Below are 14,936 nucleotides of genomic sequence, written 5' to 3' on the forward strand. Positions count from 1 at the left end.
GCCACAGTTTGAGTTGGGTCTCAGGCAGTAAAATAACATAAGTGAATTATGAAACACAGAGTGTTTGCTACTAAACCGAGAACTGGAACATTTGAAAAACATGATTGAGGTACAGTTTAAAAACATTTTCAATAACAACCCAGGACTATGTGGAAAGATAATATGCAAATCAGTAATCAAACGTGTTTGAAATGATGTTGGATACTTTGAACAGTTCGTCTAGCCATGTGGATGTAAGTAAGTTGCATTATTATATGAGCCGTTCAAAGCAGAAGTGGTGTAAGTCAAAATTGGGTAATGAAGTTTAAAGTAAAAATTCTGTAAAATACAGCGCAAAGTAGCAATTAATATGTCCTTCGTGCTATCCACTGACTACTAATAGTTTAAATAAATTGAATATTAATTGCTACTTTGCGGTGTATTTTACAGAATGTTTACTTTAACCCTCATTACCCATTTTTGATTTACACCACTTCTGCTCTCAACGGCTCATATGTAGGCTATGTAAGTCAGATTATCTCAGTAATTTTTCAGGGTAGCAACTTACGCCACATCCGGTATATTAAAAACTGGATGAAATAATTTTTTGATAGTACATTGATTTGATGGCCCCTTGCCCCAAGATTGCATATGTACTAATCCTCTTTACTGTCAGAGTCTTAATATTTTGAGCAGTCTGTGGCATTGTAAATTTAATTCTCTTCGTGGCTGTCAGGCAATGAGAAAACGACCAGTGATATTTTTGAATGAGTGGGATTTATTTCGATTCATTCTAAATATTCGCTGAATGAAATTTTGTACAAACTTATGTACTTATATAGTACATAGTTCTACTACAAAGTCATCGACACAGTACATGAAAAAAAAATTGTGTACGTAAGGATTTTAGGTGACTAAAAATGTGCCTTAAATTATTACACAACCATATTACGTTAAAAGCCTGCTGTCATTCAATTTCTATGAAAGTAGTAGTAAAATAATTATTTAATGTAATCTTCATCTTACGATGTTTGGTAACGTATACACGTCCGTTGATGTGACATATTAATGAATTTAAATACTATTATAGTCACAATCATTACATTTGTAAAGTTTCTTTCAAGCCATAAGCAGTGCTGACTAGATCAGACGCTATGGACAGTACTCTATAACAGAGTCGCCAGTATGAAAGAATAATTCCAAGCCTTTGGCGTGAGACGAACTCGATAGCTCAGTGGTAGAGCGCCTGACCGGAGAACAGGAAGTCGCAGGTTCGATTCCCGCTCGAGGTTGTGAAATTTTTCTTTCATACCATGGCATGATTGTGACTATAATAATATTTAAATTCATTAAATATTTAATGTGTCCCCAAGAGTCTCTGCATTCGATTGCCAGCGTGAAAGAGGAGACTTGTCTCTCTACTTTAGAGACTGGATGTCTCTTGCCTTATTTTTATCCGTGTTATGTGGCCAGCTTAGCACGCAGTCACGAAATTCTTCACTTGTTACTAACTTTAATGCAAAACCCCACTTTAGTGAACATGGAAACAGGATGAGGTACAATCCTAGAAAAATAAAGATGATGATGATGATGATGATGATGATGATGGTTAGTGGGGGATGTTTCAGCCTGCCCCAGCAACTTAAGTCTCCGTTGTGGTGATGGAGAATGCATCTCAGCTCTGTCGCGTTGTAACCAGCTTGTGGACTGCAATGATGGTGCAGATGAGCGAGACTGTTCATGTGCAGACTACTTACGGGCGCAATTTCTCACTCGTAAACTGTGTGATGGCATTGTTGACTGCTGGGATTTCAGTGATGAAAACAGCTGTGGTAAGTAATTCTCACTACTTCAACTCAAAATATAATCTACACTTATTACACTGCACCATTGTATTTATCCATATTCCATAGTGATCATAAATATTGTATATTGTTGTCTAGACTAGATTGCGTGATACTGTGAGAATGATCACTAGCTGGATATCGTAAAATAAACATATAACAGCACCACTCACAGCCCTTATTAAAGCCACAACAAAATGTACTGACATGTCAAAAAAGAAAGAAAGGAAGAAAGAAAGAAGATACGGAGAAAAAAAATCTGGAAGAACATCAAGGAAAAAATACAGAGTCGGATAATTATGTGGCAGCTAGTGATCTTGAAAACATTATCACTGAGCTTAACAAAATTCCGAGAAAGACAGATATATATTTTGAAATCAAGCTTTCAGGTATAACTCCCTGTAAAATTGATTTGAATAATTTCGAGGGAAAAATTGTTCCGGAGCCGAGTATCGAACCCGGGACCTTTGGTTAAACGTACCAACACACTACCAACTGAGCTACCCGGGAACTCTACCAGACACCGATCCAATTTTTCCCTCTATATCCACAGACCTCAAAGTGGGCTGACAACCGTCAAGCAACCAACATTGAGTGCACACTAACTCTGTGTGATTTAAATTGTGGTTTTCTGTTAACGAACAGTGACGTGTATTATGCAAATCAAGCTTTCAGGTATAACTCCATGTAAAGTTTATTTGAATAATTTCGAGGGAAAAATTGTTCACATATATATTTGTCTTAGCTTTGGCTTGACTTTTACGAGGGCTGGACCTGGGATGGATCTGTACATTTAGGCATGCTTTGGCCCATTGTGGGCTGTATATATGCAATGGTTGTCTTAAATCCGACATGAATAGATACTGACGTCATCCTACCTCAGCCTCTGATAGAGCCAGGTCCCATCCGCACACTAGTAGTCCGATAAGCCCCAGGGGTCTGGAGCCCTAAGCACTTCCAGCATCAGAAACCCGTACTACCCCCAAGACTTCACACCAGCCAATTTTTACTATTGCAGATGAAATGAGTGAGAGGTAGGGAGTATTGCTTAGGAATGCAATATGTGGTGATTACTTTCACGTGTTAATTTGAACTAAGTTTCTAAATACCTAGTTGATTACTTTCGGCTTAGGAGCCATCTTCAGAACTGCTGTGGTCCTTGCATCTTCCAGTGACTTCACTCCACAATTCAAGCCACACAGAGTTTGTATGCACTCAAAGCTGGGTTTCTGACATCTTGTCAGCCCACTAGCGGTGGATATAAAAGGAAAAATTGAGACGGTGTCGGGTGCAGTTCCTGGGTAGCTCAGTCGGTAGATCATTATTTTGCTCAGCCAAAAGTCTCAGGATCGATACCCAGCCCAGGAACAATTTTTTCCTTGAAATTATTCAAGTTTGCTTCACAGGGAGCTTTACCTGAAAGCCAGATTTGCACATTTGTACTTATTACTAATTATAATAGTGGAATATGGAGTTGGTATAAAATTTAGTAATTGTGTGAAATGATTCTATAAAACTCTAGCTCCATATTATTGCAAACACAAGCTCTCAACTGGAATAGAATCATATATGTATCATAAATGCTAGCCTTTCATAAATCTTTGTGTCTAATCACATTGTAATTCTGTACAAGTATCAGTACCAGTACTAACTTACTAAATATGCTTGGTAATTTTTATTTAGAATGGTGTTCCCCTGGACAATTCGTTTGTCCTAACTCACAAGTGTGCGTGGACCAACACCAGCTCTGTGATGGGACGCGAGACTGTCCCTATGGTGACGACGAGAAACAGTGTGTAACAGTGGCTCAGAATGAAGCAACTGCAGGAGATCTCCCATATAGTCCAGAAGGTAAAGTGAATATGTGTAAATAATAACTTCACCGATGTAAAATCATATAATCCATGAATTATCTATAAGAAAATTAATGGCTTTCAGAGAAGTTGAACCAAATCAAGATTAGATCTCCACTTGAATGCACCTACAGGTACCAATAACTCACATGTCAAATGAAAAGTGACATAAATATATGAAGAGGTGGATTCAAAGTTTCATAGGTGACGTGACTTTTCATATGAGATGTAGATTATTTTGACTATATACCGTAAAGTGGGGTGACTTTGAACGCCGAGGTGACTTTGAACAGTAATTTAGCGCCTTCCTATATTAAATGCTGTACCCTATTGCGAAAGAACTGAACTAGTTTATTGACAACTTACAGTTTTATAACAATTGGGTACAGCATTTAATTTAGAAAGGCGCTAAATTACTGTTCAAAGTCACCTCGGCGTTCAAAGTCACCCCTCTTTACGGTATATATATATATATATATATATATATATATATATATATATATATCTTTAATACTTTACACTTGAGCTACATTAGGCATTGCAGCCCGAAAGAGCAGAAGCTCGTGCTCGGGCGCAGTTCAGATCAGTTGTACAAAATATATCACAAAATTAAGAGAGTTCATTGAGCACAATAACATTAATAAATGGTAAAATACATACAGCATGCAATAATAGGGTCTATATACAAATATAAAATACAAAAGTACATGAATATTAGAGTATCAATTTTTAACTTAATTAGCTTAAACAATTAAATAATTAATCTGATTTGTTTCTTAAATCTATGTGTGTTAAGTGTACTTAGCTCAGGATAAGCTCTAATTAATGCATTATATATTTTGGGTCCAAAATTCATGCTGTGTTTTAATCCAGCAGTTGTGTGGCATTTGGGAGTATTTAGAAAGAAACTGTAGTTTTGTCTCGTATGATATTCATGAGGATAAAAATTTAATGAATGGTTTTTAGCTATTTCATAAAAGGTAAACCCGCATTTGTAAAGACTAGCCTATCTATAAACAAGCGGTCAGTTGCTAATTTAGCACAGTCTTCAGATGATTTCCACTCCTACACTGGCAATAAGTTTTGAAGTCGAAATGGTAGTGGTTTTGTAGATATCGTGACTCAGTTATGTAGTGTCATTTATTGATTCAACTTTCACTTCTAAGATTCTGGTGGGATCCCATTACAGTGCCCTTTGACCCCCCAAAAATCGTACCGTACTACACCTCCTCAGACTGATGCCATTTTTACACCAATCGTGATACTGTGTCAGCCTTAACATTTTGGGTGAATATTAATTACCGGTATTGAAATAATAACAAGTTGCTTACGGTACCAGTACTTATCTTTTATGAAAGGATTTTAACACTCAAAAGTCTCCCTGTCGATACATTCCTGTCTTTTCTGTAAAATTTATTCATCCTTTGAATTCTGTGGAGTGTGGAGTAACTTTCCAGTGCAAAATGGCACAGCAACCTGTGAAATGAATATCCCTTTCATAATGGATGATTATGAGGATTGGGCTACTGTGCGGGAGAAGGTGGGGAAGTTAACATGGAGGATTTTGTGTCAGTTGACAATGGTCCAGTGACCTCATAAATCCTCGATTTGACAATATGATGGCAGATCATGTTGCCACTATCGCTCAAGATGAAGACAGTGATGAGGAAATTGAATCTACAGAGGAAAGTATTTCCACACCAAACGAAGCCCTTGGAATAGTAAATGTGCTTCGAAAATACATTAGTGTTGCTCCTAGTGGTGGGTATCAAGTGAAGTTATCTGTAGTTCCTTGAACTGCATAGAAATGTTATCATTAATAATAGTAGCCTAGTACAAACACATGGCAAACAACAATAAAATCTTCGGAATATGTATTATATGACTTTCTTCAGTTAAATTCTATCGTACCTGGTTTACATGTTTCGACCTTTTATGGATCATCCTCAGAACTTGTCGTTATTGGTCTTGGCGCCTCTTGTTTTGGTTCCTGTGAGGGTGTGTTCGTGTGGTGTAATGTAGAGTCAAAGAGTGCGTGTGTTCTGAAATTGAGTTGTGTGTTGAGAATTTCATTGGGGTGTGTTTTTGTGTGTCTGTATATTTCATATTGCTATAGTGTGTTTAGTTTCTGGCTTTTTGGTTGGATGTGAATCAACCAGTTATTATTATTATTATTATTATTATTATTATTATTATTATTATTATTATTATTATTATTATTATTATTAAAACATCCGTATATCCCAGCTTTTTTATTTTAAGGACATTAGAAAATCTCTTAAAACTGAGCCAATCCTAGGATATTCTGTAAATATCGGAGAAATTGGCAAATAAGATAATGATTAATAAAGTCAATGCTTTCCTGTCTTGTGGTAAAGGATTACAGACCACAACAGTTCTCGTAAGGACTGAAACTTGCCAGGAAGAAGAAAGAGAAGACAAAGAAGGGTGTCGATTTTAGATTCTTTCCTAGTTTAGGATGTTGATAATAGGTGCAGTGCACGACAAAAAATTAACATTAAATTTATGTTTAATATAGTACAGGATGCGATGAGGAATTAAGACTGTTTTTAAAAGACAATAACACATTTGATTTGTAAATCTTGACAAATTTATCACTACACAAATATAGGCTATTGCATGCCATTTTGATTTATTATAACATTTTACATTGTTTTAAAAATAATGTCCATTAGATGCAGCCCATCCGTTCCATTTCCATGGATTCTTGGAAGCCTCTCTTTGGAGTTGCACGAGGTTCTTTTTATTAGCACAGCCATTCAAATGGAAATGCATCTCATTGCAATAATCTTTTCATCCGTCATAATTTCGAGCATTCTCTAGAACAGGGCTGAGCACCAAGAGCGGATTCTACTCTCTCACGAGGAGCCATATGACTTCTCTTCAATCCCTTTCTTCCCCACAGAACACCACACAGCATTGACGCTGTGACGGATGAATATTAAGCATCCCCGTTTAGAGTCTGGGTTCGCTCCCAGTGCCCAGCTCTGCTCTAGGACGTGTCCTAGATATGATTATTATCAATGACAGACAAAATAATCGAATAAACATGGACGTGGGGTGAAGTAGGCTACTCACATTTTAAGGTTCAGGCACAATCCCATTAAGGAAAGAATAATTGAATTTTGTGGCTATCTGATGACGTTTAATTGTTGTAGGTTATCTTATGGTAAGGAAGCAGGGCCGATGGGGAAAACTCTGCCTGCAGAATTTTGACAATGTTGTAGCCAGATCAGAATCTACCTGGGAAGTTGCAGATCTTGGACGTGCTGTATGCAAAGCGATGACGTACAGGTGAGCAAGAAAGATATAAAAACTGAAAATATCTGTTAGCATCTTTTCTATTTAATGTGGTACTGAATTCCTTTCTGTCATGACAGCATCAGCAGTACACAGAAGTCGCACTTTGCATTCGAAGCTAGTAGGTTACAATTCTAAAATTTTGCAATGAATTACAATGTATAAGTTACGTGCATTTACCATTTGCAGCAAGATTGTGACAAAAAATAAATGTAACAAATATTAAAAAAAAAAAATAGTATTTTAAATAAAAATATACAACTATTTTATTGTTAATTTAGTTAATAAGGATACTTACAATGTAGAATATTGCAATTCCTGTAATATGTGCATACCTATACATACATACATACATACATACATACATACATACATACATACATACATACAAATGGCTTTTAAGGAACCCGAAGGTTCATTGCCGCCCTCACATAAGCCCGCCATCGGTCCCTATCCTGTGCAAGATTAAGCCAGTCTCTATCATCATACCCCACCTCCCTCAAATCCATTTTAATATTATCCTCCCATCTACGTCTCGGCCTCCCTAAAGGTCTTTTTCCCTCCGGTCTCCCAACTAACACAATATGTGCATACCTATCTATCATTTTCGTTTCTTACGTTTTTTTATTTGTATTTATATTTATTTATTCCCTTTGCAATCTCTTCCTGATTAAATTATAAGTTCGTCAGAATTACACAAACAAAACAAAATTTTTAATATGAATTTATAGGGACTTTATTTTAGTTATCCTGTATATTTGTTATTTATATTTATTTTGTAAGGAAAGAATCATGTAAAACAGGAACAACAACAACAACGACGACGATGACAACTGCAAACTCTGTGGCTCTATGACACAATTGTAAAATAATCTTTTCGTTATTCTGTGAAATATTTTTAATTCACTCTAACCCTGTGTATCATTAAATTTGATGTAATGAGTAAGATGATTTAACTTTGTTTGTTTCAGTGATTTTGAGAGAGTAAATCGCACAATTGACATGCCAGGAAGCAGTCGTGCTGACGATTCTCATTATTTTGAGCTCGCCTATTCTTCTGACAGCAACAGGAACATTTCACAACCGAGGTGAGCGACTCCCAGACTATTAAACTTGAGCTATTAGGGACATACTCGTACATTACAGTTTATTTGACTGTTAGTTTTAAAAACAGAGGTTAATGAAAAACATGTTACAGCATGTAGCGAAGTGATTTAAACTTTGTCACTTACACAATCACTGAAATATACATGAACTCTCTTTATGCTAATACAGGCCTAAACGGAAAAAACAAAAATTCAGTTGCTGCTGATACATATACTTGTTGCAAAGTGAATATTGAGTGAATTAATTAATTTTTAATGTTTCAGTTTGTGATAGTTATGTCACTTTCGATCTTGAATGCCATAACTCCTTTACCCTGTCTTCACTGGTGTCTAGAATTTCAAAAGAGCTGCTCTGGTCTGTATTGTTTCTTGTAGGTCATTGCATTATACGGTACAACACACAATTTAAAAGATGCCTGGAAGCAGTCTTGCTGACGATTCCCATTATTTCGAGCTTCCCTATTCTTCGGACAGCAACAAGAACATTTACCCATAACTTTATACCATAAAATATTATAGGCCTTAGCTTCAAAAAGAGAAAAGATACGAGAGATACAATTGGACTGCTGAGAACAATCGACGGAAGATACCTAGAGTCCACATCTGTGGAGTAACGGTCAGCGCGTCTGGCCGCAAAACCAGGTGGCCCGGGTTCGATTCCCGGTCGGGGAAAGTTACCTGGTTGAGGTTTTTTCCGGGGTTTTCCCTCAACCCAATATGAGCAAATGCTGGGTAACTTTCGGTGTTGGACCCCGGATTCATTTCACCGACATTATCACCTCCATCTCATTCAGATGCTAAATAACCTCAGATGTTGATAAAGCGTCGTAAAATAACCTACTAAAAAAAAAAAAAAGATACCTAGAGAAGAATAAAGAAGTGTATACCAGTATAGTATTTGTGGACTTAGAAAAGGCATTTGACAGAGTGTATTGGAATAAACTGATGGGGGTTCTGTAGAAAATTGGTGTGTATTGGAAAGAGAGGAAGCTTTTCAGAACCGTAATCTTCATATGAAACAACGAGTCAAAGTCAGGATAGGAGAAGAAATGCCAGAAGGAAGTGAAATAGGAAGAGGAGTATGACAAGAATGCCCTTTAATCCTACACTTTTAACATCTACTTGCCTTCAGTACAGTATGCTTAACACTGTCTTTGGGATAAATTCAAAGTCTTCTTGGCCAAAGTATGTTAAAGGTAAAAATTGAAGTTTCTTTTTCACCCCTGTTGGCAATTCTTCAAAACTAAACTACATACACATATTAAAATTAAAGGGTCTAGAATTTCATAGATTCATCATGTCATAAGATATCATTGTAGCAAATATATAGAGAGGAGAATTAATGTAGGATTTGGTACTTCTAGGTCAAGTCTGTCATTTCAAGAGACTCAGTGCAACCAAAAGGAAGTTGTCCATGTTAGCTGTCGAGACTTGCAATGTGGTGTACGACCTCAAGCTATTAATCAATGGGCGAGGTAAGTAACCAATAACACTTATTTATTTACGTAATTACCTACCTAGATATAGGTCTATTAGAAATCAGTAGTGCTTTTGACGAGTTTGCAGATTTGTGCAAGCAGTGATTATTTTAAAATATACGGTACTGGGTGTTCAGTTCAAAATGTGTCATGGCTCGCTGTATGCCATCATGTGGCTAGCCGATGAGCCTAGAGAATTCAATCTTCCTACACTTCCGCAGAGGTGTATAACCTAAGAGGCAGAAAAGTTGCCTAGCAAGTACGGCGTTCATTCTGAAGAGTAGTACCGATATGTACGGTAACGCCGGTAGTGGCTGGAATGTGAACTGTTTGGAAATACGTGCTGTCGGGAAAAGGGGGAGAGGGTTAAGACGATTACTTACGTATTTGTTGACATTAACTTCGACGGTCAACATGGACACGGAGCATTTGATTTGTGTTGTGGAATGTTACCGTACGCAACCGATGATAACAAATACCCTGCGTACGACTTGCCGGCGCAAAACACAGTTCGAAAGAGGTTATGGTAGCACACAGACCGTACAGACCGCCATCTGTTGCTACGACGTTCAAGTTATACCGTACACGTTCTCAAGTTCAGATTGAAGAACGCCTTAAATAATAGGCAACTTCTCTAACATATAAGCTGAAACTCGCTTCAAATCGTTGACCCAACAACAGCGACGTCATGACACACTTTGAAATGAACACCCAGTAGTGCTGTTAGTTCCCTTTCATAATTACTTATTCTTTGAGAACTAAGCAAAATACTCTGCAATCAATTAATCAATGTGCCAACAAACAACTTCCCTTATGATCTTTGTGGTTGAGGATAATATCACGGAAAACCCACTATCTCCTTAAAACTTACTTTTGAGATAAGAGTTTGCGTAGGCTTCCGCGGCTGATGTACATGGTGTGTGGATAAGCTTCAGGGCTTCTACCGCGTTGTCTTGGTGTTGGTGGCTGACTTTTGAGATATTTGAATTTGAAAGTTTGGAGTACCGGTATTCCTGAATTTATAACTTGTGTTGGGCAAACCCGCGATCTAGGCAACACAAAGGTTTTCTCCTGATACTGTAGTTCCCCTGGATTAAGTACTTAAGTATCATATAAATTAATTATTTTTTAAAGTGGAGTTATTGGGTTTTCCTAGTAAGCCCATGATGTATGGTTAGTGTTTCATGCAGTACATCTGTTAAGATTTTTCTTTTTCAAATATTTTAAATTATAAGATGTTAGCATACACCTACCGGGACAAAGGAAGTTCATGCTGTACGATGCAGAGACAGTTATAAAAAAGCATGATTCAGTGTTAATGGCCCCTGTCCTTAGTTGTTTGGCTAGTGAGCGAACTGTGTGTAGTGTCATAAGAAAGAAATTTAATCACAAATGTGCATAGGAGGGAAAGAGGAAAGAGGAAGAATGAAAATAATATCCATGCTGGAAGCTGATGGACACTCATGTCAAGAAAATGTAAGTCATCATGACATTGTTTAGTCAACAGACGTAGTGGTCAGTAACGGGACGTGTGGCAGAATATTGTGTTTTAAGACGAAGTGTACTGCAACATGATAAGAAGGAAGTGTTAGGTGTTATGACTGTGTGACCCAGCCCGCCAGTAGTGATGAGTAACTCGCTTTTAGCCCATCTACTTACTTTTTTGCAGGAGCCAAAATCCCTGAATCAAGCTGTACCTTTATGGGCAATATAATAATAAAAACATACCACTTTCGTTATTATTTAAACAATCGCAGTTCTGAAATTTCTTCTTTCTTCGATTTTTTTTTTCTTTTTATACTTTGAACCTCAAGCAGTGGTCTAGTGGCTAGAGCACTGGACTTATAATGCTATGAACCCAGGTTCGATCGATTTATAACTTGTATTGAGCAAGTCCGTGGTCTATGTAACAAACACAGGGGTTTTCTGTGGTTCCCCTGTGGCATCCCAACAAATCTTCATCATCATCATCTCCTCATCTCATCACGGGTGTAGCATAGACCAGCCTCCTATGACACACTCTGGGCTACAACTCTGTCAGTAAATTGGTGTACATAACTGGCTTCATATGGATGAATGACATAAGTACTCACCATTAGCAAAAAAAAAAAAAAAAAAAAATTAAACCACATTAAGTGCAAGTATAACGTTATTTATGTCTGTATCAAAGTTTTACATTAATAATTTTGTTTTGTCTGCAAATGTTCCATTTTAAAAAATGATTATGAATTCAAATTTCTTGTTGAGAGTTTTAAAAGCGAAATGTAACTGGATTGCAAAATTTTAGTGAAAATGCTGTCATAAGCTAATAATTACCTTCACCTAAATTATTTAAGGTCCCTAAATAATACGGTAATAGTCGCTCATTTAGTTTTTAGTTGCTTAGCTAATATAGAAACATAAAAACAAAGTACAAACACCAAGCGTTGTTTTTGTGCAGGCAACTAAGAGTGTTGGGCAGTTACTCCCGACATTCCAGTGAGGGAGAAGGAGTCATGCATATACATAGACTAATATAATATTGTCTGTGGTAACAGATAATGATCACGATAGCATGCTTTACGATTATGGACTTGTAGTATACCGTAGTAAGCTTGTGTAATTTTATGCTCGATACTGCCACTTGCATATTTTTATGAGTGGTAACAAACTTTTTATCTCTTCCTGAAAGTATGCTTGAGGCACATTGATAGACGATCTGAAAATATTTGCGAGGAATTGATTTCTAAGACAGCTACGAACATTCTTCAACTAATGAGTGCCGGTACCGGTATGATTTAGGACAAGTGAATGAAGGAATGCTCAAAGAAAGAATGCCCTATAAAATTGTTCATGAATTCACAAACGTTTTCAGAGGCGAGGAAAAATAAATTAATCATTTATAAAGTTAATCTAAAGGTGTACAGTATGAATTTTTGTGAAACTACATGCCTTCGTACAAAATATTATTATTTGAAGAATATGACAAAATTTCCTCTCTTTTTGTTCCTACTTTTCATTATTCTTCTTTCTTCTGTTTTCCTTCATTTCCCTATCAGGTAAAATGGCTATTCATTTTAGACTATTCTGGTGAAATAAAAGAAATATACCGAAGTAATAAATTATTTGTACCGGTAATTCCCATGTTGTCACTTTAGGTTAGGTTAGGTTAGGTTGTTTATTCATTCAACAGATCACAATAAAATAGAATAAGTCAAAACAAATACACAAGTAGCTTGTTTATTCAGAGAAAGTACCAATACAATACTTAAAACACAAGCGTCAGATGAAATTTTCATATTGGATATAATGGAGACATAAATGTACTTTTCTTCAGGAATGAGTTATCAAAGGGAACCAATAGGATAATAAGGATAGTTGGCTCGAAAGACTGCTCCAACATTGAAAACAGTTCTCGTCATTCTAGGATTGTAGGCGGAGGGAATGCAGCTCCAGGATCTTGGCCTTGGCAGGCAGCCCTCTACAAAGAAGGGGAATTCCAATGTGGAGCAACTCTAATTGCAGACTGCTGGCTTGTCTCTGCAGGACATTGTTTCTACCAGTAAGTCCATGTTCTGCTCAGATACAAGAGTTCCTATGCAGAATGATCATACTCCAACCTCTACCTAACAAAATCTGTTGTTAGATAGTGAGCAATCATATGCTGGCATACAGACAGGTCTGTGCACGCTTCCCTATGCAGACCTGTCCTACTCCACCTCTTATGCTAGCTTCCTTGGGGCAGGCACTCCACATTACCGTCATTAAGTCAACAGAACATTTCTACCTGGGACCAATCTATGTAAGAACTCCCTGTATTTGTAAACTTTGCTTTAAATTGGAATATTTTACAAGGGCCAACATATTGTCTAAATATTTGGTATGAGTGCTTCACAATTCAGAGCTATCCAACATTATAGTTCTCATATTTGTAGTGCCCTGGATGACTACTGGGTAGCCCGACTGGGAGCATTGCGAAGGGGCTCCAGTTTCCCATCACCATACGAGCAGCTGCGACCTGTGTCGCACATTATACTGCATCCTGGCTATGTGGATGCTGGCTTCCTCAATGACATTTCTCTACTTCGTTTGCGGGAACCTGTCCAGTTCAGCGACTTCGTTCGACCAGTGTGTCTTCCACCACCTCCTCCTGCAGCACCCATCCGTGATGGAAGACTCTGCACTGTGGTTGGCTGGGGTCAACTATTTGAAGTTGGGCGCATCTTTCGTAAGTGTTACATTAATGGTGGTTCAAATTTGATTCGGACTTAATTTACTTTCTGGAGTCGAAATTGCGATAGAAAATCTAAAAAGCATTATCTAGTGAAATTTTTAAGCTTATACATGCTATTTGGGAAAAGGAAATTGTACCTGACTAATGGAAGGAATCCATAATTGTACCTATCTTTAAGGAGGAAAAGACTAACTGTACTTAGTAACTTTCGAGGAATAACACTGACGTCTTACAAAATTTTGTCCAATATTCTTTTGAGAAAATTAACTCCTTATGTAAGTTAGATGAAATTATTGGGGATCACCAATGTGATTTTAGGCATAAAAGATCGACTATTGATCAGATTTTTTGTATTCGACAGATATTGGAGAAAAATGGGAATATAAGGGCACACTAATCAGATATTCATAGATTTTAGAAAGGCATATGACTTCTTTAAGAGAGAAATGTTATATAATAGGCTATTCTTATTGAATTTGGTATTCCCAAGAAACTATTTCGATTAATTTTATTAAAATGTGTCTCAATGAAACTTACAGCAGAGTCCGTATAGGCCAGTTTCTGTCTGATGCTTTTCCAATTCACTGTGGGCTAAAACAAGGAGATGCACTATCACCTTTACTTTTTAACTTTGTTCTAGAATATGCCATTATGAAAGTCCAGGAAAACAGAGAGGGTATGGAATTGAACGGATTACATCAGCTGCTTGTTTATGTGGATGACGTGAATATGTTAGGAGATAGGTTTGGAAGTAACTTAAACCCCGAAAAGACAAAGTAGGCCTATATGATTATGTCTCGTGATCAAAATATAGTACGAAATGGAAATATAAAAATTGGAAATTTACCCTTTTGAAAGGTAGAAAAATTCAAGTATCTTGGAGTAACAGTAACAGATATAAATGACACTCAAGAGGAAATTAAACGCAGAATAAATATGGGAAATGCGTATTATTATTCGGTTGAGAAACTTTTATCATCCAGTCTGCTCTCGAAAAATCTGAAAGTTATAATTTATAAAACAGTTGTATTACCACTTGTTCTGTATGGTTGTGAAACTTGGACTCTCATTTTGAGAGAGGAACAGAGATTAAAGATATTCGAGAATAAGGTGCTTAGGAAAATATTTGGAGCCAAGAGAGA

The 14,936-nt window shown here is 36.9% G+C and overlaps 1 protein-coding gene across 3 annotated transcripts in view; it reads left to right on the forward strand.

Moving 5' to 3' along the window:
* The window catches only part of LOC138704806 (uncharacterized), a 180,492-nt gene that overhangs the window by 157,705 nt on the left and 7,851 nt on the right, over positions 1 to 14,936 (forward strand). The window contains exons 9-15 of one of the 3 annotated variants that reach the window (XM_069833082.1): positions 1,593 to 1,811; positions 3,507 to 3,674; positions 6,856 to 6,991; positions 7,969 to 8,085; positions 9,468 to 9,578; positions 12,973 to 13,122; positions 13,496 to 13,788. In XM_069833082.1, coding sequence (XP_069689183.1) covers positions 1,593 to 1,811; positions 3,507 to 3,674; positions 6,856 to 6,991; positions 7,969 to 8,085; positions 9,468 to 9,578; positions 12,973 to 13,122; positions 13,496 to 13,788 — 1,194 coding nt within the window. The remainder of the gene's footprint in view (positions 1 to 1,592; positions 1,812 to 3,506; positions 3,675 to 6,855; positions 6,992 to 7,968; positions 8,086 to 9,467; positions 9,579 to 12,972; positions 13,123 to 13,495; positions 13,789 to 14,936) is intronic. The other 2 variants (XM_069833099.1, XM_069833091.1) reach the window with 2 other exon arrangements.

Source organism: Periplaneta americana, chromosome 1, assembly GCF_040183065.1.
Source record: "Periplaneta americana isolate PAMFEO1 chromosome 1, P.americana_PAMFEO1_priV1, whole genome shotgun sequence".
Taxonomy (NCBI): Eukaryota; Metazoa; Arthropoda; class Insecta; order Blattodea; family Blattidae; genus Periplaneta; species Periplaneta americana.